Source organism: Myxine glutinosa, chromosome 10, assembly GCF_964187855.1.
Source record: "Myxine glutinosa chromosome 10, kmMyxGlut1.1, whole genome shotgun sequence".
Lineage (NCBI taxonomy): Eukaryota > Metazoa > Chordata > Myxini > Myxiniformes > Myxinidae > Myxine > Myxine glutinosa.
In genome coordinates this window covers 10,528,506-10,553,805 of record NC_136270.1, presented here as the reverse complement: position 1 = coordinate 10,553,805, position 25,300 = coordinate 10,528,506, and the positions used below count along the sequence as shown (strand labels likewise).

At 41.8% G+C, this 25,300-nt stretch overlaps 1 protein-coding gene across 3 annotated transcripts in view; it reads right to left on the bottom strand.

The window, feature by feature from the left end:
* The window catches only part of LOC137434244 (RNA-binding motif, single-stranded-interacting protein 3), a 561,728-nt gene that overhangs the window by 78,821 nt on the left and 457,607 nt on the right, over positions 1-25,300 (bottom strand). For all 3 annotated transcript variants that reach the window (XM_068127062.2, XM_068127063.2, XM_068127064.2), the window contains exons 7-9: positions 18,570-18,676; positions 18,211-18,254; positions 17,754-17,847 (exon numbers count right to left, since the gene is read on the bottom strand). In XM_068127062.2, the coding sequence (XP_067983163.1) occupies positions 17,754-17,847; positions 18,211-18,254; positions 18,570-18,676 (245 nt within the window). The remainder of the gene's footprint in view (positions 1-17,753; positions 17,848-18,210; positions 18,255-18,569; positions 18,677-25,300) is intronic.

Sequence of the window (25,300 nt, the reverse complement as noted above, 5' to 3'; positions counted from 1 at the left end):
TGTCGTAGGAAGTTGGCACTGGAACAACATCCACCCATCAAATTCTGAAATGTGAACTGCATCTTTATCCCAAAAATTCAAACTTCAACCAACAGATGCTGCAAAACCATTGCAATTTTCACAGTGGTTTCAGCTGTTAGACAACTTCAAGATTACGAATTTGATACACACCTCCTTAAGTCAGATGAAGCACATTTTTCTTAACTGGTTCTGGAAATCAGAAAAACTGTAGGTTTTGGGTAACCATTAACCCATGCAATATTTACGAAGTACCTTTACACAGAGTACGTGTGACTGTTTGGTATGGAATCACGGTTTGTGGCATTGTGGGTCCTTATTTTTTTGAAAATAAAAACGGAAGCACCATAAGTGTTAATGTCAAGCATTATAAGCAAATACTGTATGGATTTCTTTTTACAAAGCTCAACATTAACTTAACATACAGGACCATTGTTTTCAACAATTTGGGGTTACAAGATACACCACAAGGCTATGCAATATGCATGGAACTGTTGGGAGAACATTTTCCTGGAAAGCTGAACTCCACATTTGGAGATGTGAATTGGCCAACTAGATCTCCTGACCTCAGGCCCTTCTGATTATTTCCTGTGGTACTATTTAAAATAGAGTGTACATGAACAGGCCACACACTTAATTAACTGAAATAAAGCATAACAGGTGAAATTCAGGCCATTCCAATAGACTTTCTTGTGAAGGTTATGAAGGATATTGGAACCAGAACAGCAGAATGTTACCCACCAAAGGAGCAGTTTCAACTGACATAATTTTCAAAACTTATAAACAACTTCCATAATGAATGATCGTTTAAAGGCCATTTTCCCCGCTACAGCGGGGGTTGGCCTTGCGGGCCCCATGACAATCATGGTTCCCTGTTTTGAGGCAATGTTTTTATGGCCGGATGCCCTTCCTGACGTCAACCCTTGGTCGCCTCTTACGATGCGCAGGGATACGGTGTACCTATTCTAAATCGGGGTACACACCTTGATCATTCATCCCAGCAAGCTGGTACTCAATTTGCCGACCTCGGAAGGATGACAGGCTGAGTCAACCCCCCTTTCGTTAATTCAACGATCGACCGGGATTCGAACCCAGGATCCTAGGATCCCAAGCCGGCACCCTAACCGCTAAGCCAACACCAGGCTATATTCCATAGCTGAAAGCATATTTACATTTCAGACATCTCCCGTCTTTTTGACACACCCTGGATGGAAGTGCACACACACACACACACACACACACACACACACACACACACACACACACACACACACACACACACACACACACACACACACACACACACACACACACATACTAGCTTAGCTCAGCTCGCTGCGCTCGCCTCACCAAGCGTCGTTACTGAGAAACGGGCGTATTTTAGCTGAGGATAATGACTGTACCTGAGTTGCTGTGTTGTCTTGATTTACACCAATCATAATACAAACAATTATTTTGCACAAATGTATTTGTTGTGTTTGTGATATAACATTTTTATAAGCAATTTAGGTTGAAGATTCAGGTTGAATGTTTTTTTTTTCAAGAAAGAACCCCTCAGCACACGCATAGGGGAGGGGTAGGTGCAGACTGGAAGTTTGGGACGATTACACCTCACCACCACGTAATTCAAAACACCTCACCACGAAGTAATTTAAAACACATCACCACCAAGTAATTTAAAACACCTCACAGCCATAAAACACGTAATAAAAACACCTCACCACCATGAAATTGAAAACACCTCACAGCCATAAAACGTAATAAAAACACCTCACAGCCATCAAACACGTAATACAAACACCTCACAGCCATAAAACACGTAATAACAACACCTCACCACCACGAAATTAAAAACACCTCACAGCCATAAAACACGGAATAAAAACACCTCACAGCCACGAAATTAAAAACACCTCACCACCAAGTAATTCAAAACACCTCATCACCACATAATGAAAAACACCTCACCACCACGTAATTATAAATTCCTCACCACCACGTAATTCAAAACACCTCACCACCATGTGATTTTAAAACACCTCACCACCATGTGATTTAAAAACACCACACCACCACGTCATTTAAAAACACCTCACCACCACATAATTCAAAATACCTCACCACCACGTGATTCAAAACCATCACAACGTTATTAAAAACACTCCACAACCACGGAAACAAAAGTTTGAGGGAGTCGTTAAGTGACAACACAGACACTGCCCAGATGTGTATATATATACAGACTTGGCATTTAATATGGAATATTGTTTTTGTGTTGGTGAACTTACTTTTCAAGATGTCTTAGAACCAAAAGTTCATTGGAATTATGTAGAAATTATTCTAGATTTTGTTAATGTGACCTTCAAAAGAAACAAAAACCACATTTGACATTTCGAAACAAATAAATTGATCCTTGAAAGTGATGTAAAGTGATATCGAACTCAATTCACGGACAGTACTGTGTTAAACTTCTGTACGTTTTCCAGAAGTATCTCTTTATTTTGCACATTAGCCAATTTTTTTTTAACAAAAACAAAAGTTAAATTACGACTGGGATTAGGGACAGTAAAATTACAGTTCAGTACTTCGTGTAACCCCCACGAGCATTCAGGAGAGCACGTACACGTTGAGGCATGCTGTTCACGAGATTTGCCAAGGTTTGGACAGGAATCGCTTGCCATGCAGTGACAATAGCCTGCTGCAATTCACGCACAGAGATCGGCTGCTGGTCCAAGTGGTCGATTTGACGCGTTAATTCTGCCCACAAGTTCTCTATCGGATTCATATCCGGGGACATGGCAGGCCACTCCATATGCTCTACATCACGGTCAGCAAGAAAGTGTTGGATCATGCGAGCATGATGAGGCCATGCATTGTCATCTTGGAAGACAAAGTTTCCTCAAAAGGCTGCACGAGCAAATGGAAGCAATGTTTCTTCCAGAATGGCCCTGTACTTGAACTGGTTCAGGTTTCCATTCAGAACAACCAGGTCAGTTTTGCCCCCTGCATGAAAAGCAGCCCAAACGGTCACCCCACCACCTCCAGCTTGGACTCTTGGCACTATACAATCTTTGTTGTAGGCTTCATGCACTTGTCTGCGCACTCGGACGCGGCCATCTTGACGATAGACCAGAAATCTAGACTCGTCACTGAAGATCACGTGATTCCAGTGTCCTGGCTGCCATTGACGGTGCTCTCTGGCCCACTGCAATCGGCGCTGGTGGTGTTGTCTGGTCAGGCATGGCTTTCTCAGGGGACGCCTGGCACGATAGCCTGCTTGAACCAGTCGTTGGTTGACTCGCCTTCTGGATACAGGCACATTTGTCAGTTGCTACCACTCAGCCCAAAGCCAATTAGCTGACTTGGTACGGCCATTGCGGACGAACCGGTGCAGCTGGCGATCATCCCTCCTTGTGGTTCTGCGGGGACGTCCTGGCCTCGGTATTGGAGTAGGGACACCCCTCTGAGCATTTCGTTTCAGGATCTTTGACACCTGACCTTGAGTGATGCCATACTACCGAGCAATAGCATGCTGTTTCATGCCGTAATTTCGTAAAGCTACCACTCCATGACCAACAGCATTGTCGAGTTGACGGACCATCTCCAGAGGAAGCGGCAATAACTTTTGGAGACGTGCAGCAGTTGTTTTCCACTAATACAGAACGCAACAACCCTTGTATACCCGACTGTGAAGCCAATCATCAAATGCACCTGTCCGTACATTTTGCCACGCCACCTGTGATATAATCCTGTTGTTGACTTCTTGCTGCGACAGACAATCAGTGACATGGTTCTTTTAACAAATAAATCACCAAAGTGTAAAATAAACTCACCAGATTGATATACTGAGTTAAGAAAGTAAACCCAAGTCAAGAAAAAAAATATATTCCATATTAAATGCCAAGTCTGTAGATAAATGACTGCATCCGAGTTGCCGTTTTGTCATGGTTTAAACCAATCATAATTCAAACAAGCATTTTGCACAAATGTATTTGTTATATACGTGATAAAACATTTTATAAACAATTGAAGTTGAAAAAAAACATTTTTCCCAAAAAAGTTCCCCAAAAAAAAAATTTTTTTGAAAACTTTTCAAATAAAATACCCTGAGGACATACCGACGGGAGAGATATGTGCATACCAGAAGTTTGATAGGATTTCACAAAAGTTTGAGAAAATAGTTCAGTGACAAGACAACACAACACAAGACATCAGAGGACAGACGCTGCACAGATATTTATATATATACTGAAACGCAAAAGAAACTTACCACCTTTGAAACCTTCAAATATCAACAATAACACTGCGTGTAGTAAATGTGTGAACTTTTTGTGGACAATAGTGTCCTCACTGTCAGAGAAAACGGTCACGGATGGTCACTTGAACCTTCAATGGTCACTTCATAGCACAGCTGTTGAACAGCCGTTTTGACTGTCAGTGATTAGCCAAGGGGTACGGGATGATTTTAATGAGCTGCACGTGATGTCTTGATATTGGCTTTAAAAAGGCCAGTGCAAAATGGGCATTTCAATCAACATGCCACGATTGTCAAGGGATCAACGGCAGCGTGCCCTGGGCATGCTGCAAGGCGGACTGAGCTACCGTGAGGTGGCACGTCGCCTTGGCTGTTCACACCAGACGATATCGGCCCTGGTGGACAGAGACACCCTCCACAACTCTGCAGATGACAGACCTCGATCAGGGAGGCCAAGAGTCACCACTGCAAGGCAGGACAGGCAGATGGTCAGAAGTCACCTGCGGGATCGATTCCGTCCAGCATCCCGCACTGCGGCAGAAAATCCGGGGAAACCGCAAAGAAACTTACCACTTGTTTTTTTTTTTTTTTTTTTTTTTTTGTATACAAGATCGAGGCTCGTGAAAGAGCGAACATTAATCACACAGAAAGACAAACAGACACATAAAACAAATAACATCGGGAGCGGTAGACAAGATGGGGAGAGAGGGGGAAGGACACAAACACAACATTTGAGAGCAGGGACCGAGAGACATGGAGACATCGAGAGATCTGTGGGAGGGAGAGGGCTTTGGGGGGGAGGCATGTGAAGGGGGGGAGGCATGTGAAGGGGGGGGGGGTGGGAGAGGTATAAACATATGGACACTGCCAGGATTTCCAGGAAATAAGTTGGAATTTCAAACAAGGTGGATCTGGGGTGAATTAGTGGGGGTAGAAAAGATCAAGGTTATGGATGGGGGAAGATAAGAGATGGTGGTGAACAGCTGTTTTAAAGACCTGGAGGGAGGAGAGGGATTGAAGGGAGTGTGGGAGTTTGTTCCACAGGCGGGAGAAAAGAGGAATGAAAGAGTGAAGGTGAGCAGAGAGCCGAGATTTCGGCAGTTTAACCATCAGAGGGTTGCTGGCAGATCTTGTGCGACCTGTAGGAATATTTGGGGGACAGAGCACAGAGAGAGCTGGGGGAGCAAGGCCGGAGAGGAGTCGGTAGAAGACAGAAAGACCACCTACCTGCCTGCGGTGAGTGAGTGAAAGGCCCTCAGAGATAGCTTCATCGCGGGAGATTCCAATGATTTTGAAAGCTTTGGATTCAACAGCGTGAAGCCGAGCCAGGTGTGAGGCAGGAGCACCAGCCCATAGGGGAGAACAGTATTCCATAGAGCTGCGGATGAAAGCCTTGTATGTGGTGAGGAGCTCAGGTGTGCCGAGGAAGGACTTCGCACGACGGAGGATGCCCAGTCGGCGACTGGCTTTGGAGGCCAGCTTGGAAATGTGGTTTTCCCAAGAAAGATCATGGCAGATAGTGAGACCCAAAAGCTTGAGTGACAGAACTTCTTGGAGAGGATTGTTGAGAAAGTAGATGGGAGGGTTGTCCAGTCGATCTTTTCGGAGAGACATAGTAAGAGAGTGAGATTTGGCAGGATTGAAAGACATGTTCCACTTGTTTGACCAGTCTGTGATTTTGTCCAGGTCTTCAGAGAGTGAGGAGGCTGCAGACTGCCGATCTGAGGGAAGAGGAATGGAGCGGCAGAGAGTGGAGTCATCAGCAAAGAGATAGAGAGGATTTTCCAGAGAGTCAGAGAGATCATTGATAAAGACCAGAAAAAGCACAGGGCCCAGCACACTTCCTTGGGGAACTCCAGCCTGAACAGGAAGGGGAGATGAGAGAAATCCATTCAGGGCCACACGTTGACTACGACCAGAGAGGAAGTCCGCAAGCCATGCATGGAGATTTCCATGGATACCATAGGAGGAGAGTTTGGTGAGCAGAGCTGGGTGCCAGACCGTATCAAAGGCTCTTGATATGTCAAGGGAGACAGCTCTGATTTCCTGTTTGGCATTGAGGACCTCCATCCATTGTTGAGACAGCAGAAGCAGCATGTCCAGAGTAGAGTGACCTGGTCTGAAACCAAATTGATGATCAGAGATCAAGCCATTGGAGAAGAGGAAAGATTTCATATCCGAAGCAATGATGGATTCCATGACTTTGCTGATAATTGGGAGCAGGCTGATTGGTCTGTAGTTGCAAGGATCTGTTTTTGCACCTTTTTTGTGTAAAGCGGTAATGTTAGCTGATTTCCAGGATGCTGGCAGATGACCTTGAGCAAAAGATAGGGTGAAAAGAACAGAGAGAGGGTGAGATAGAGCGGCAGAGCAGGATTTTAGGACCCGTGGGCTGATGCCGTCTGGTCCAGTTGCAGAATCAGAGTCGAGGTTTGACAAAAACTCCTCCACCTTGTCAGGAGAGAAGGACACAGAGTCCAGGAGCAGTTGGGTTCGACTGGGAAAGGAGGGAACAGAGAGAGATGGGTTTGGGACTAAGGATTTCGAGGCAAACACAGAGTTGAGGCATTCGGCTTTGTCACGTGCGATGTCAACTGTGTGGCCATTTGAGGTTGTGGTGAGGTTGTGTGGCCAACTGTGGGTTTGAAGGTTTCCCCGGAGTTTCTGCCGCAGTGCGGGATGCTGGATGGAATCGATCCCGCAGGTGACTTCGGACCATCTGCCTGTCCTGCCTTGCAGTGGTGACTCTTGGCCTCCCTGATCGAGGTCTGTCATCTGCAGAGTTGTGGAGGGTGTCTCTGTCCACCAGGGCCGATATCGTCTGGTGTGAACAGCCAAGGCGACGTGCCACCTCACGGTAGCTCAGTCCGCCTTGCAGCATGCCCAGGGCACGCTGCCGTTGATCCCTTGACAATCGTGGCATGTTGATTGAAATGCCCATTTTGCACTGGCCTTTTTAAAACCAATATCAAGACATCAAGACAAAAGGTCCCTGGTGTTGGGCTAGCGGCTAGGGTGCCAGCTTAGGATCCTAGGATCCTGGGTTCGAATCCCGGTCGATCGCTGAATTAACGCCAGGGGGGTTGACTCGATCGCTGAATTAACACCAGGGGGGTTGACTCAGCCTGTCATCCTTCCGAGGTCGGCTAATTGAGTACCAGTTCACTGGTAATTCCCTGCTTGTCGTAAAAGGCGACAAAAAGGGTTGGCGGCAGGAAGGGCATCCGGCCGTAAAACATTGCTTCAAAAAGGGGACCGAAAAACAACAACAACCACGGTCCTCGAAAAAGGCCAACCCCTGCTTGCGGGGAAAAATGGCCTCCAAAGGTGTTTTTTTTAATTTTTTTATTTTTATCAAGACATCACGTGCAGCTCATTAAAATCATCCCGTACCCCTTGGCTAATCACTGACAGTCAAAACGGCTGTTCAACAGCTGTGCTATGAAGTGACCATTGAAGGTTCAAGTGACCATCCGTGACCGTTTTGTCTGACAGTGAGGACACTATTGTCCACAAATAAGTTCACACATTTACTACACGCAGTGTTATTGTTGATATTTGAAGGTTTCAAAGGTGGTAAGTTTCTTTTGCGTTTCAGTATATATATATTTTGAAATTCAAGATGGCTACCGCAAATGAAGGAGCCAATGTAATTGTTATTGGTCTTATTGAGTTCCTTGACTCTGAAAACATAGGTTTAGGCACCAATATCATGTCTCTATGAGTCTCACAGACCAAGATATGGTCAAAAGTAATACTTATGGTGGCCATTTTGAAAATCGCCCTCTGTAGCAAAATCTATACAGATTTGGGCTTGTCACCCAAATTTTTTTGAAAGGTCTTGGTATGTACAACAATAAAATCATGCGTGACTTTGTACTTTTGCGATGGCCACGAACTCCCCCCTAGAGCCAGGAGTATATCACTACTTCAAAGACCTAAAATTAGAATCAGGTGCACCAGCTCTCAGGTGCAAATGATTAGAACATCGTTAGAGAGGATCTTGGAGGAACCTGTCTTATTTAAACCTCAGACATTTAGTTTGGTTTGCTCTTTGTTGTTGAAGTGTGTGGCATCACCATGCCCAGATCAAAAGAGCTCACTGAGGCCTTCAGAAAGAAGTTTATAGATGCCTACGAATCTGGGAAGGGATTTTAAAAGATCTCCAAACAATTTGAAATCAATCATTCGACTGTCCGGAAGATCATCTACAAGTGGAGAAGATTCCAAACAACTGCCAACTTGTTCAGGCCAGGCCGCCCCAGCAAGTTCAGCCCGAGACCAGACCACAAGATGCTGAAAGAAGTCTCTAAGAACCCCAGAATGTCATCACGGGACCTACAGGTAGCTCTTGCCACTGTTGATGTCAAAGTGCACGATTCTACCATTAGAAAGAGGCTGCACAAATTTGATCTACATGGGAAGTGTGCCCCAGAATGTCATCACGGGACCTACAGGTAGATCTTGCCACTGTTGATGTCAAAGTGCATGAGTCTACCATTAGAAAGAGGCTGCACAAATTTGATCTACATGGGAGGTGTGCCAGGAGGAAACCGTTGCTGTCCAGAAAGAACATCAGGGCAAGACTAAAGTTTGCCAATGAACACCGAGGCAAAGACCAGCACTTCTGGAACAATGTGCTCTGGACAGATGAGTCAAATGTAGAGTTATTTGGCCATAGTACCAGAAGACATGTTTGGCGAAAACCAAAGACAGCATTTGACCACAAGAACCTGATACCAACTGTAAAGCATGTTGGTGGAAATATTATGGTTTGGGGCAGCTTTGCTGCATCAGGGCCTGGGCAGCTCACCATCATATAATCCACTATGAATTCTTCATTGCACCAGAGGGTGCTTGAGGATAATGTGAGGCCATCTGTCGGAAAGTTGAAGCTCAACCGGAGGTGGACCTTGCAACATGACAATGACCCTAAACATACCAGGTAAATCCACCAAGGAATGGCTGAAAAGAAAGAAATGGAGAGTTCTGGAATGGCCAAGTCAAAGCCCGGATCTAAATCCCATCGAGATGTTGTGGGGGGATTTGAAACGAGCTGTGCATGTAAGAAACCCCTCAAACATCGCACAGCTGAAAGAATTCTGCATGGAGGAGTGGGCAAAAATTTCTCCCAGTCGATGTCAGTGACTGGTAGACAGTTATAAGATTCGCCTACTTGAGGTTGTTTCTGCCAAAGGGGGCAATACCACCTATTAGAGCCAAGGGTGTACTTACTTTTTCCACATGCGAAATTTGCAGTTATGTTTATTTAAATTATACAATGGACTACAATATGTAAATGTTTCATGATATTTGTTATATTATATCACCTTTATCTATCAATATTGTTGAAATGAAGATCAAATAGCTGTATGTTGAAATATGTTGAAAAAGTCAAAACTTTACAAGGGGTGTACTTACTTTTTCACGTGACTGTATATATATATATATATAGCATATATACATACAAATACCAATAAACAAAAGCTGACATTCTGTACTCTTACCTCATATTCATATTTTGATCTCAAATCCAAATTTCCTGAGTACCGTATGTAGCAATACAAACAAATTTGACTTCACTGTTCCAATACTTATGGAGGACACCGTGTCTGTGGTGGATCACTGGAGAGTTTGGGCTTTCTTCCTCGACCACTTCTGTTGTCAACAGTACCAATTTCACATATCCTCCTCAGAGTCTTGCATACAGCCACTGCCGAAACACAAAGTCAGGCTGCAATCTGCCAAATTCATTACTTTGAACAAACCATTTTAATTATTAGAAGCGTTATCCCACCTTTCGCCAGTTGCGCGCATTTCCCCCCAATTTCGGCCTCATTTGGGGTGATCCTTGGGGAAACGTAATAGCTGATATGGAACACAGTGAACACTTACCAACCGTTTCGTCCTCTGCAAGGGCCTTGTACCCCTGGCTCATTCGGACTGTGTTAAAGGTTCGTCTGACGTGATTATATGTATATACGGGTTGGGAGGGTATAACCTAGACATATGCACACTCCCCTTTAAGCTGTCTAACCTGGGTTTGAATCTCGGCCCAGTTTTTACATTTTCATCCCAGTGTTTCACAGGCGGGGTGATTCATCGTTGTGAGTGCCATCCCTCTGATTGACGTTGAACAGGCGTCCCATCTGCTGGCATTAGTTGGTAAATGTTAAATATACAACAGTGTACTTCACGAAAAGTAGGCGAGCTGTCGCGGGCACCGCGGGCACCATGGCCACATTCCAAATTCCTTCCCTAACCTTAGTTGAACGTCAGGCCAGGTCAGCTGGTTCGTGGACCCCAAAATAATGTGGGGCGGATGAAAAAGTCAGCTGAGCCTGGATCTGCTCTCACTTGGTTATTACTAGACTGGCAGGGTAAATGTAGTTCCCATTTTTATGTTGAATGGGCCTTTTCCTCAACAAAAGAGTACAGTATTATTATGCAAAAGACTTTTCTTTTGCCACATTTTTTCACGATTTTGTAATTTCTCTTTTGCAGGTAATTTAAACCCAGACCATGCCTCGAGATGTCAAACTCGACGAGACTAGAAATAATAGTTTAAACCAAGAAGGCAAATCCTGCAAACCAGGTAGGCCTACAGTATTTACAGATGGGACAATTGGGACATCCAAGCAACAATATAGAAGCATACTGAGACCGGAGAAGTTAAGTACAGAAAATGGATTGCAAGGCCAAATAAACTCAGCAACATGGATACGCAACACTAAAAGACAATTTCCTTAAGAAAAAAAAAAATCAGGTGCTGAACTTACACAAGAACTGGCACAAACATCAGGGGTTCAAGAGGACGCATCTACAAGTGTAAGGTTTCTTATCCAAAGTGGTCTATAGGGGCAAGTTGCTGTGAAAAAGCCCTTTATACGTAAAGGTAAAAAGCCAAGACACTGGAATATGCCCAAGAACATCAGAGTTTGGTTGCTAATCAGTGGGGAAAGGTACTTTGGAATGAAGTCAAAGTTTTAAATTTTTGGAACAAAGAGTTCCCCGATCTGTATTCCAGAAGGAGGGTTGGTGAGAAGTAGAAGGATATGTATCTACAGCCTACGGTGAAGCATGCTGTCGGCTCTGCTCAGGTTTGGGGATGTATATCTGCTGCTGGCATTGATGATTTGGTGTGAATTGAAGGAACAATGAATGCTGACAAGTACAAGCAGATCCTAATCCACATGGTGTCCCATCAGGAAGGAGGCGAATTGACAGCAACTTTGTGGGTGATTGGGTTGCAGGAGTTAAAATCAGGTAATCTGTTGGCATTTGGACCACTCTTTCATAAACACACCGAGTGTGCTCCACAATGGAATGGGAATTATATGTAATAGGTCATCTAGTTTGTTCATCAAGTCAAACCTATTCCAACCCCTTCTCCCCTTCCCTCCTCCCCGCCTCTCTGCCACACACTACCTATACAACAGATTACTGGATTTTAACTCCTGGAACCCAATCACTCACAAATACAGTGGAGCACAGGCCTTGGCAGCACGTGCATGGACTATGTCATCTTCCGAAGCTGATGCATTTGAATAAATTAGATTAGTTAGAGGAGTAGCCTGGTGTTGGCTTAGCGGTTAGGGTGCCGGCTTGGGATCCGAGGATCCTGGGTTCGAATCCCGGTCGATCGCTGAATTAATGCCAGGGGGGTTGACTCAGCCTGTCATCCTTCCGAGGTCGGCAAATTGAGTACCAGCTTGCTGGGATGAATGATCATGGCGTGCACCCCGATTTAGAATAGGTGCACCGTATCCCTGCGCATGGTAAGAGCGTGACCAAGGGTTGGCGTCAGGAAGGGCATCCGGCCATAAAAACATTGCCTCAAACAGGGAACCATGATTGTCATGGGGCCCGCAAGGCTAACCCCCGCTCTAGCGGGGAAAATGGCCTTAAAACGATCATTCATTCAGTTAGAGGAGTCCTTCCGTACGGCAGATAGGTGAAATATTTGGGAGAATTGCGACTTTGATGATACAAGCATGAGAGTTGGCACACAGTTAGAGTATGCCCTAAGGAAGATATTTGGCTATAGGGCCATCGCAGATTTGTCCTGTGACAACAATGGCGGCCATTTTTCAAAAAAGGACAAATCTGCGATGGCCCTATAGCCAAATATCTTTCTTAGGACATACTCTGACTGTGTGCCAAATGCCATGCTTGTATCTTCAAAGGCACAATTCATGCACCTATCTGCCATATTACTACTCAAAAATGAGTAGAACAAAGGGTACTCCGTACTATGAAAGAACCACAATGGACAGAATGGAAGGAGCCAGGCACGCTTTGTCACTGTGTACTGCCGTATCACCCGGGCCTTTTCAAAAGGACTGGCAAGATAGTACACAGTGCAAGGATTGGTGTAGCCTGCAAGCCTTTTCGCACCATCCGTAATGTAATTTCAAAAATAAAGGACACAATATCAACTGCTGACAAAATCCGAAGTAGTTTACCATTCGTCATGCAGAGTATGACCAATTCCATATGGTGAAACTGGAAGGAAGTTGAAACAAAGGCTGGATGAACATGATAGAGCAGTTAGGTCGATCGAGCTTGCAAAGATGACACAGACAGCGACAGTGAGTCAATACCTGCAGTCTGGCCACAAATTTGACTTTGATGGGACCCTCGTCCTAGACATGATATCAAACAAATGACAGATTATACCGTAAGCATGGCGTGTCCGTCAAGAGCCGAGAGGGTGGTCTAGCTGAGGAGACTGGACATACCCACGCAATATACGCCTCTGATGCAAATGGTGAAAATTGGATGATGCAAGCAACTGAATAAGGTGAGAAAGAAACAGTGCTTGGTCCCAAACACCACACCCACACATGCACAACACCTAATGGAGACTCCACCAATCCATGTCCATGCCCCGGAAACACAAAAACAACAAACACATACACCAAAAACACGCACAACACCAGGTCATGAGTAAGTAAGTAAGTAATACAAAGAGCAGAGTAGCCCATCAATAATGCAATTCGACATTTATTTTGCTTAAGCTTTGGCAAAAATAGGAAAAAAAACTCCTCCATTGACCTGGCAGAGCAGCACGTGACCAGAAATGAGTGGTCGCATCAGGAATAAAAGCAGAGAGTGCCAAGGCCTGGGGTCTATTGGCCGGAGGAAGCCTGCTAGGAAGTGGGTGAAACGTTGCCTGAGACCGGGTCTACGCTTGCTTATTACTTAAATTAGCAGAGTTGATGCAGTTTACTTTTAGTGAAGTAAAATTTTGTTATTATTGCTATATACTCAAGAAAATTGGGTTTGAGATCAAAAGATGAATATGAGGCAAGAGTACAGAAGATCAGATTTTATTTCTTGGTATTTCTATGTATATATTTTACCGTTTTAGAACAAAGCACATTTTATGTTCTGTCGCCCCATGTTAGGTAAGCCTACGTATCAGAACAATTGACTGATAGGTTTTTCTTGTTGCTCAGGTGTTTCTTATTGCATTGATCATTCACACATAAAAGAGCCATGAATGTTTGTTCTTGGTTTTAGGCCTTTGCTTTTGCCTTGGTAGTCTGACTTTGGAGTCAGTCGGAAAAAACCAATATAAAGACCAGAGAACTGTCTATGAAAGAAAAACAAGCTATTTCGAAGCTGAAAGAACAGAAGAATTCAATTTGAACCATAGCACAAAAATTGGCCAGAGCCAATACAACAATTTAGAATATCTTGAAAAAGAATTAAACCACTAGTGTACTTAGCAATAGAGAACAGCCAGGTTGGCTAAGGAAAACCACTGCAGTTGATGACAGAAAATAATCAGAGCTGTGAAGAAAATACCCAAAGACAACTGTCAGTGACATCACCAACAACCCCCAGAGTGCAGGGATGAAAGTAACACAATCTACTGTTTGCAGAAGACTGACAGCAGAATTACAAAGGCTACAACGCAAAATGCAAATCTATCAGCACCAAAAACAGAAAGGCCAGATTAGAATTTGCGAACAAGTACAGAGGTGAGCCATTAGAGTTCTGGACCAAAGTTTTATGGACATATGAAACCAAGATAAACCTTTACCAAAGCGATGAAAAGGTGGAAGTGTGGAGAAAGGAAGAAACTGTATTTGATCCAAAGCATAATACCTCATCTGTGAAGCATGGTGCAGGTCGTGTCATGGCTTGGCTTGCATGGCTGCCTCTGGAACTGGCTCACTCATCTTTATTGATGATGTAACTAATGATGGCAGCAGCAGAATGAATTCGGAAGTGTACAGAAACATTTTGTCTGCCTATGTACAAGAAAACGTCGCCAAACTCATTGGGCGGTGCTTCACTATTCAACAAGGCAATGGCCCAAAACACTGCCAATGCACTAAGGAGTTCGCCAGGGGTAAAAAGTGTAAGGTTTTAGACTGGCCAAGACAATCTCCTGATTTTAATCTAATGAGCATGCATTTCACTTGCTGAAGAAGAGACTAAAGTCAGAAACCACCAAAACAAACAACAATTGAAAATGGCTGCATCTAAGGCTTGGCAAAGCATCTCAAAGGAAGATACCAAGAGTTTGGTGATGTCGATGGGTCGCAGGATCGAAATAGTTATTACATGCAAGGGATATGCAACAAAATAATAACTATTATACTACTTTAATTTACTTTAAGCTAATCTGTTCCAATCCTTATGCTTACCTAAAATGGGGGCACTGAACATAAAAAGTGCTAATGTTCTACAATGTTAGAAGATATATACATAGAAATACCAAGAAATAAAAGCTGATCTTCTGTATTCTTGTCTCATATTCATCTTTTGATCTCAAATCCAAATTTCTTGAGTATATAGCAATAATAACAAATTTGACATCACTGTTCCAGTACTGTAATATACAGTGCCCTCCATAAGTACTGGAACAGTGAAGTCAAATTTGTTATTATGATATATATATATATATATATATATATATATATATATATATATATATATATATATATATATATATGACATATATAGTTATAGTTATATATACATAAAACCTGAAAAGCACACCTGAAAATGATTTTTTTGGGACATAATGTAACCATATTTTGCCTTGCTGGACCACACTTAAAGTTTGTCTTATGTAAAACGTCAAGTTATCAATTTTGAAGTTTTCGTCACATATATACATAGCCATATACACATTAGCGCAAATATATATATATATATATATATATATATATATATATATATATATACATATATATATATATACATATATATATATATATATATATATATATACATATATATATATATACATATATATATATATATATATATATATATATATATATATATATATATATATATATATATATACATATATATATATATATATATATATATATATATATATATATATATATATATATATATATATATATATATACATATATATATATATACACATACAGTCACGTGAAAAAGTAAGTACACCCCATGTAAAGTTTTGACTTTTTCAACATATTTCAACATACAGCTATTTGATCTTCATTTCAACAATATTGATAGATAAAGGTGATATAATATAACAAATATCATGAAACATTTACATTTTGTAGTCCATTGTATAATTTAAATAAACATAAATGTAAATTTTGCATGTGGAAAAAGTAAGTACACCCCAACATTTATCACTACTTCAAATACCTAAAATTAGAATCAGGTTTAGCAGCTCAGGTGCAAATGATTCGAACATCGTTAGAGAGGATCTTGGAGGAACCTGTCTTATTTAAACCTCAAACATTTAGTTTGGTTTGCTCTTTGTTGTTGAAGTGTGCGGCGTCACCATGCCTAGATCAAAAGAGCTCTCTGAGGCCTTCAGAAAAAAGGTTATATATGCTTAAGAGTCTGGGAAAGGATTTAAAAAGATCTCCAAACAATTTGAAATCAATCATTCAACTGTCCGGAAGATCATCTACAAGGGGAGAAGATTCCAAACAACTGCCAACTTGTTCAGGCCAGGCCGCCCCAGCAAGTTCAGCCCGAGAGCAAACCACAAGATGCTGAAAGAAGTCTGTAAGAACCCCAGAATGTCATCATGGGACCAACAGGTAGCTCTTGCCACTGTTGATGTCAAAGTGCATGAGTCTACCATTAGAAAGAGGCTGCACAAATTTGATCTACATGGGAGGTGTGCCAGGAGGAAACCTTTGCTGTCCAGAAAGAACATCAGGGCAAGACTAAAGTTTGCCAATGAACACCTAGGCAAAGGCCACCACTTCTGGAACAATGTGCTCTGGACAGATGAGTCAAAGGTAGAGCTATTTGGCCACAGTACCAGAAGACATGTTTGGCGAAAACCAAACACAGCATTTGACCACAAGAACCTGATACCAACTTTTAAGCATGGTGGTGGAAATATTATGGTTTGGGGCAGCTTTGCTGCATCAGGGCCTGGGCAGCTCACCATCATAGAATCCACTATGAATTCTTCATTGTACCAGAGGGTGCTTGAGGATAATATGAGGCCATCTGTCGGAAAGTTGAAGCTCAACCGAAGGTGGACCTTGCAACATGACAATGACCCTAAACATACCAGTAAATCCACCAAGGAATGGCTGAAAAGAAAGAAATGGAGGGTTCTGGAATGGCCAAGTCAAAGCCCGGATATAAATCCCATCGAGATGTTGTGGGGGGATTTGAAACGAGCTGTGCATGCAAGAAACCCCTCAAACATCGCACAGCTGAAATAATTCTGCATGGAGGAGTGGGAAAAAATTTCTCCCAGTCGATGTCAGAGACTGGTAGATAGTTGTATGAAACGCCTACTTGAGGTTGTTTTTGCCAAAGGGGGCAATACCACCTATTAGGGCCAAGGGTGTACTTACTTTTTCCACATGCGAAATTTACATTTATGTTTATTTAAATTATACAATGGATGACAAAATGTAAATGTTTCATGATATTTTTTATATTATATCACCTTTATCTATCAATATTGTTGAAATGAAGATCAAATAGCTGTATGTTGAAATATGTTGAAAAAGTCAAAACTTTACATGGGGTGTACTTACTTTTTCACGTGACTGTATATGAATGCAGAATGATTACAAAAAGGAATGCTTTAACCATTCTGTCACCTCACATCCAATCAGTCATTGATCATGGTTTATGCCTCCAAAATTAACTTCCACTTAGTTAATACTATTAATGCAATCATTGAGAGACATTGACATGCATTTTCTTTAAAAACAAATAGAAATATCTATAATCAACATGTTGATAAGGTGTGACTTCTTGTATTCTATGTCAAAATTGGTGGAGGAACTAGCATTTGAGGTTTGTCATTTCCATTCCCAAATGCAATGCACATAATCTGCCTTCCTTCTTGATGAGCACCCAATTTGACCCATTTGGCTGCCATAGTCTTGCCATTTCTACGTGCCATCTTCCAACCTATCATTAATTCCAGGATGGAAAAAGCCCCAGTTGGTTCAATTAGAAGACAGATCTTGGAGGAGAAATGTACCTGGTACGTGGAAACGGGCGATGCAATGTAAGGGGTCATGGTCGTCTGAGCAATGATTCTGTTGGTTGCGATACTGTATGGTGATGGGTAGAACCTGCATGAAAGAAGGTTGTTTGCATAAGCTTATGTAGGAATAGAAAAAATATATACATTTTTAAATCCACATTTTTCATTCATTACGCAGATACATTTCATCAGGTCAATCATGCTGCCATTTCTTAACACAGACAGCTCAGGAATGATGAAATGCAAATTGTTTCAGACATGGAACAAAAATTCAGGAAATAATGAATAGTGCAAGAGTTGGGTAGAGTTGGCTAAAACAATGGTTTAGTTGGGAGGTTCAACCCATGGAATACTTGAGTTATTCATACAAAATGCTAACAAAGAGTATGGTTAAGGCCTGCATGGGAAAAGTGGCATAAAAATGAGATGAAGAGGATTCTGCATGTCTTACCCATTCTGGATAGCAGTTGGGTCGTAAGTTACAGCAATCCCGGTCTATGAACCACGATGGCATAAAAACAGACAATGACAATGAGCAATACGAAAAAAAAAAACCTCACTGTAACCTAGCAAAAATAACACTATAGCAATTAAAATAAATCATAAAATATATTTAATGCAATTAAGGGGTCTGAGAGCTTTTAAAGTCATCAATTAACGAATGCTTAATTGATTGGAGCATTTTCATAAACTTTTTTGTGTTATCGATCTATTATATTCAGGTAAAATTTGAAACTTTTCCTTTTTACAAGTAGCAATACCCAAAACATTTTTGGTTTCTATCCTCGTTACAGGCCTCCTGAAACCCACCTCTCCATCCCGGGGCCATGGCCGGCCGTTCTGTGTGTACTTGCTCTGATTCTGCCGTTTCTTCTGCCCACCATCAGCAAATTTGCAGAGCAGCGGTTCTGCTGGTGCTGGAATACAGCATTCAATCATTTCAAATCCAGTGCAGCAACTCTGACATTAAATACAGTGAATGCTCGGAAGAAAATAGACGGGGACGGACAAACAGGGGATGCGGGTAACGATGAGGTGTAGGGGACAATGCAAAGGGTGGACAAGATGGATACAGAAGCAAAAGTTTCGAAGGGTGTGGGACTGTGGGTGGTATTCAATATTAAGCCATTGCTTAATATTGAAGAAGAGCATAATGATGAGAAATGGATGCCATTAAGGCAGGGGTCTTTCAGTCAGAGAGCAGTTACCCTTGCTAGAGGAGAGGGTATTGCATTTGGGTCCGTTTGTTTGTCTTTCTGTCTTTTCTGTCTGTCTGTCTGTCTGTCTTTGTCTGTCTGTTTGTCTGCACAGAATGAGTATGGTTTTCTCTGCAACCGTTGGTCCGATTCCCAAGACATATTCACCGTAGCAGTGCCTCCTCCTGTAGAATTGGTTAATGATAATTATGATGGTATGACATCATATGTCACGTGGTATGGGCGCCATCTTGGAAAAACCGAAAAACTTTGCACCTCTATATCTCCGAAACTACTCCACGAAAAAAATTGAAACATGTCTCATTGTCAAATACTCCACATGAGGAACAACATATATTCATGATTATGTCATCAGTGCCTTCATTATGACGTCATAATTGTATAAGTAAAATGTTTGATCCAATCAATTTTAAATTTCTTGAGCATGATGGACACAAAAATGATATGGGAGAATTAAATTGATGACTTCTCGGAAAATTATTTCTTGGAAACCGCTGAATGGAAAAATTTGAAACTCGGCACATTGTCAAGTACTCCCAATGGGGAACAAAGGCATGATAATGATGACATCATAGGTGAAGTGGTATACCAGCCAAAAATGTTTTAATTAAAAATTTTATCCTAAAATTCTGAAATTGCATGCACATGATCTATGACACATTTGCACTGTAATATTTAATTTATGACATAATTGGTCACGTGTTTTGGCAGCCATATTGAATTGAACATAAATCTACATCGTCAATAAACCATACAAACACAACAGGTAATAAACACCCCACAAAATACACCACACAAACACGTTCTGGCAAGGGTCTGCAATCTCTGATCGCTCTTTCTTGTTAATGCATGAAATGGTCTCCCTCGAAAGGCAGTTGGAGCAAAAAAAATGTAGAGAAGTTTAAACTGGAATTAGATATAGGTACCTGGATGCATTGAGGATTGACCGGGCGGGGTGCATGGATATTGGCAGAAATGTACAGGCGGAAATGAGCCTTCTGGCCTGCTCCTGCATTTAACATCCTTGTATTCATTGAGATAATGGACTAAATGTGGTTCATATTTTATCTTCTCTGAAAAGTGTATCTGTTGGGGGTCTGTGTTTTATCAGGCAACATAGTCATGCAAACATTTCATTTAGACCAACAACTCCCTTTGTTGAATGTTTCTCTAAAATAATAAGGTGCAAAAAACATCCCATGCCTCACACACAGCATGGGAGATGAAAGATGCCTATTACAGCTCGCCGCCTTAATTATGTCACAAAAATAAGGAAGGCTAATAAGCAATGCTTTGTCGAAGCAACAATGAGTTGTTTATGCGTGCCGCAGCACACGGTAGGCAATTCACACTGGCTGAACCACGTAGATGATATCGCACCTGATGGCGTTGCTGGTGCTGGATTGTTCTTCATCAAACTGTGCATTCCACTGGATTACAGAGCTTATGTGCTGTTCCGAACAAAGCTTATCCACTGTGCGAGCTCCATTATAGATGCATTGCTGAAGCTTTTGAAAATAATTGATTCAGAAAATGCAATTCGACCAAACCTCTTAAATCTGGACAAGATGAAATTGCTGTGCGAGTGAAATAATGTGGAGAATGAAGCTTCGTTGCATTGAAAACATGAGGAATGTAGTTACAAAAAGGGAGAACCAGAGAATAAATGTTGTAAAACACTCTATTCTTACTGCATATAAAAGTGGATTCAAGAAAAGTATTGCAGGGAGTAATAATTGTAATATGAACTAAATTATAAAATTATTAGCCAATCTAACAAAGGTATCAATAAAGATGCTGGAGGATGCAAAATTCAAAGACGTTATATGCTTCTAAAGTTTTCATCTGCAATATTAAATAAATTAAATCTGGCTAGTTAAAAATCGATGGAGCTTGAGCTTGCAGGAAATGGAATGATTTAGCAATAAATCACGCAAAATCATTCCTATCGACTTCAAAAGTAACACACGGCTGGGAGTGAGCGCACTGGAAATGAGACCAACAAGTTTGTCAGAACCCTCTGAAGGAGAAAATGTCTAAACTTGCAGAAAAGTCTTCACCACTAATAATAACTTTGATTGTAGAACAGGTGCAAAGAATAAATGTGCCACATGATTCCGAAATTCTAACATATGTTGCAATTGAACAAATGACCTTAAAACTCAGAGGACATTTATTTCCACTCAAATTATTTGCTGAGTTTTTTTTATGCCTCTGCCCCTCGAAGGTGACTGGAGGCATTATGATTTCAGGTTGTCCGTCCGTCCGTACGGGCTAAACCTCTTCTTTATCAGCAACCACATATCCGATTGACACTAAACCTTCAAGAGAGGAGCGACACCGATGGAGAATGTTTTTATGATAACTGTGATGTCATAGGTCATGTGGTATGGCAGCCATCTTGGATAAAACACAAATAATTAAAAAAATATTTCTCACAAAGCGCTGAATGGATTTTTTTTTAAACTTGGCACATTGTCAAGTACTTACTCCCATTAGGGTACAAAATAATAATAATGATGACAATCATTGAAGTGGTCCTTAGTTAGAATCCCGGTTGTTCGCTGAATTAACGCCAGGGGTTTTTTTCAATTAATTTTTTTGTATACAAGATCGAGGCTCGTGTAAGAGCTAACATCAATCCCAAAAAAAAAAAACCGACACACAAAACATACAATAAAGGGAGCGGGAGACAAGATGGGGAGAGAGAGGGAAGCACACAAGTACAACATTTGAGGGCAGGGACATCTGGAGATCTGTGGGAGGGAGAAGGCTTGGGGGGAGGAGGCATGGGAAGGCGGTGAGGGGGGGGGGGGGTTGAGGGTGGGGGATGGTATTAGGTATAAAACACATGGACACTGCTAGAACTTCCAGGATTTGAATTAATGGGGTAGAAGAGATCAAGGTTTTGGATGGGGGTTGTCTGTTGGGTTGACTCAGCCTGTCATCCTTCCGAGGTCTGCAAATTGAGTACCAGCTTGCTGCGATGAATGATCCCGGTGTGTACCCGATATCCCTGCGCATCGTAAGAGGCGACCAAGGGTTGGCGTCAGGAAGGGCATCCGGCCATAAAAACATTGCCTCAAACAGGGATTGTCATGGGGCCCGCAAGGCTAACCCCTGTTCTGGCAGGGGAAAATGGCCTTAAAACGATCATTCATTCATTCATTCATTCATCATTGAAGTGGTATACCAGCCTTACATGTTTTAATCGAATGCCTTTTCCTAAAAATCTTAAATTGCATGCACGGGATCTATGACCCATTTGTATTGAAATATTACATTTATGACACCATAGGTCACATGGTTTGGCAGCCATATTAGATTTAACCTAAAACCTTAAGAAACATCTTTTCCCAAACCACCAAAGCGATCGACTCGAAACTTTGCGTGTGTCATCGACTAGGCATGGCGATTAAAGGTTGATCACGAAAACGTCATCAGTCACATGGTGTGGCAGCCATATTCGACTGAAGGAAAATATTAAATAATTATATCTCAGAAACAGCTTACCCTATCATTGTGAAACTTCACAATTGTCATCGAACACCATTGCTGCATGGTGACATACGAAATGGTGACTTCGTAATTAATGTGGTTTGGCAGCCATCTTGGATAGAAAAAAAACCTCATCCGATCAACACGAAAATTCACAACCGTGATCCCCTACCAATACATATGCAGAGCGTACATTTTTGATGACGTATGTCACGTGGTTTGGCAGCCATATTAGCTTGAATGCCGATTTAAAAAAAACCCCTTCTCCGAAACCACTTCACCGATCAATGTGAAACCTGACATGTCTGCTAAAAATGTGATACTTGAGAACAGTTGAAGGGATTTAAATCAAACTTGGTTATTAGTCCCCTACCAGTGTACACCGGAGGGGACTATAGGTTTGCACTCCGTCCCTCCGTCTGTCAGTCAGGACACTGCAAGGACTCCGTCTGTCAGTCCGTCACGCAAAGAACAGTTTTCCGGACTTTTTTTCTAAACGCTTAACGCGAATGATTTCAAACTTCGTACATGATTTCCTCATGATAAGTTACAGATCAAGTTCGAACTTCACGACGTTTCGATCATTTTTGACAAAGTTATGGCACTTTGAACTTTGGTAATTTCCCCAACAGTTTTCCGGACGACAGACTGCCGGTAGGGGACATGTATTGCAGCGCAATACTCAGAATGCTTGTTTTTGAGGACAGACAACGAAGGCATCTACCACTTGTCATGGGCAGGGACTACGCGGATGCAGATTGGCGACACAGTCGCATTGCTCTAGTTTAATTTGAAGCTATACCGGCAGCTCAATTGTCGAGAATGTGTTACCGACTAAAATATAATTACAGTTGTCCGATAAAGCAGATCATCACGTGGCTTTATCAATCATGCTTCACAAAATTAAACTTGGACCATGGCTTCTACAACAACTACTACTACCTTAATGGCCCAAATTATTCCTTGCTTCTTGTGGAGTTGGCTGGGGAATATTTTTGGCCCACGTCTTTCACGAGCATGTAGGCTAGGCCTGCCGTTCTACTGAAGATGGCAGGAATTTATAATTTGGCCAGAGTGCTGGTGATAACTCGCCTAATGTTTGCAAAAGACAGTGGGATATTTAACTACCACCAATGACCAGTGCTGGTAGATGGGACCTTCGGCTTTATGTCCTTCCAGTGGATCCATGGCTCTGCATGTGAAACATCAGCGTGCCCCATCGATAGTATGTATGATTTCAAGTTATGTATGAAATGCGTAATTTACGAAAGAAAAGGGACCAGAAAAAACAGAATTATATTCAAAAATGAGAAAGAAAAAAATGCAGCAACTTATTCCGAATCAAGTGCTGCTTATGAAAGAAAAAAGGTAGCTTCCCAGGCAGCTAAACGTACTATTTATATCACGAATCCTGAGGGAAAAAGGCGATTTAAAAACTATTTTAAAACATGTAAAAACATAGAGGGATGACATCCGCACCAAGGTAATAAAACATATAAAACAGCTAGCGTTCTAAATTCACTAATATTATGATAAAGTATTTATAATTATCTTCAAAAGAAGTCGTACAAATACAAATTGTGAAACTAACTCGTGGGAAGCTCCAAATTCCCTGGTCGAGCGATTGTGAAGCCGAACGCGGCCATCTTCTAGCCCCCAAAAAACGATGCTGCTCCAGTGGATGATACACACTGATGTCTGCACACAATCTCACTGATCTGTATACGTGCATTTTGCATTCTTTATTAATTATTTTATATATTCCCCCTAAAAAAACATTTTAAAACAAGTTTCAGTTAAATATGCTAAAGGGTATAGAAAAAATGAGCAGAAAACCACAGGTGGGACAGACAGGGGGAGAGCAAATCTGTAGTCCCTTCTGGGTATGGGACCAAAAAAAAAGGTAAAACCATAGAGGGATGGGACCAAATTCAAATTCAAAGGTGCGTGAGAGGGATGGGACCAGGGACCAAATTCCCTGGTCGAGCGATTGTGAAGCCGAACGCGGCCATCTTCTAGCCCCCAAAAAACGATGCTGCTCCAGTGGATGATACACACTGATGTCTGCACACAATCTCACTGATCTGTATACGTGCATTTTGAATTCTTTATTAATTATTTTATATATTCCCCCTAAAAAAACATTTTAAAACAAGTTTCAGTTAAATATGCTAAAGGGTATAGAAAAAATGAGCAGAAAACCACAGGTGGGACAGACAGGGGGAGAGCAAATCTGTAGTCCCTTCTGGGTATGGGACCAAAAAAAAAGGTAAAACCATAGAGGGATGAAATCTCAAAAAAAACAACCAAACAAGGTAGGAATGACACCACAATATGACAACACAACCACTTATGGATTACCATCATGACGTCTTTTGATGCTGTTCCATCACAATCTCAACAAAAGTAGATATCATAATTAGATTTATCATAATATATCATAATATCATCATAATAATAAATAATATTTAAATCAAACGGAAGGCCAAATACAGCATTGGAGTCATCAGAAGGAACCCAAATAATTAAAGAGCAAAGATGCCGTCATCAGGAGGAGCCTGGATAGAATTCATTTTCAGATGCAACTCCTCAACCCTCAAACGCAGTAACAAGTAACTTAACATATTTCGTTCATTTGCGTGGGGTCTTGTAACCCAGGCTCAGTCAGTCCTTATTAACGGCCCATCTGATGTGACAATATGTAATGATGCAAGAATTCCCTCTTGCTTTGAAGAAAGGGAAGAAAGGGGGAGGGGAGGACAAAAAATCGGGGTGGGGGACGGAGAGGGGATATAGAGTTGGAAGAGCAGTGTTCAGGTTTAGGGG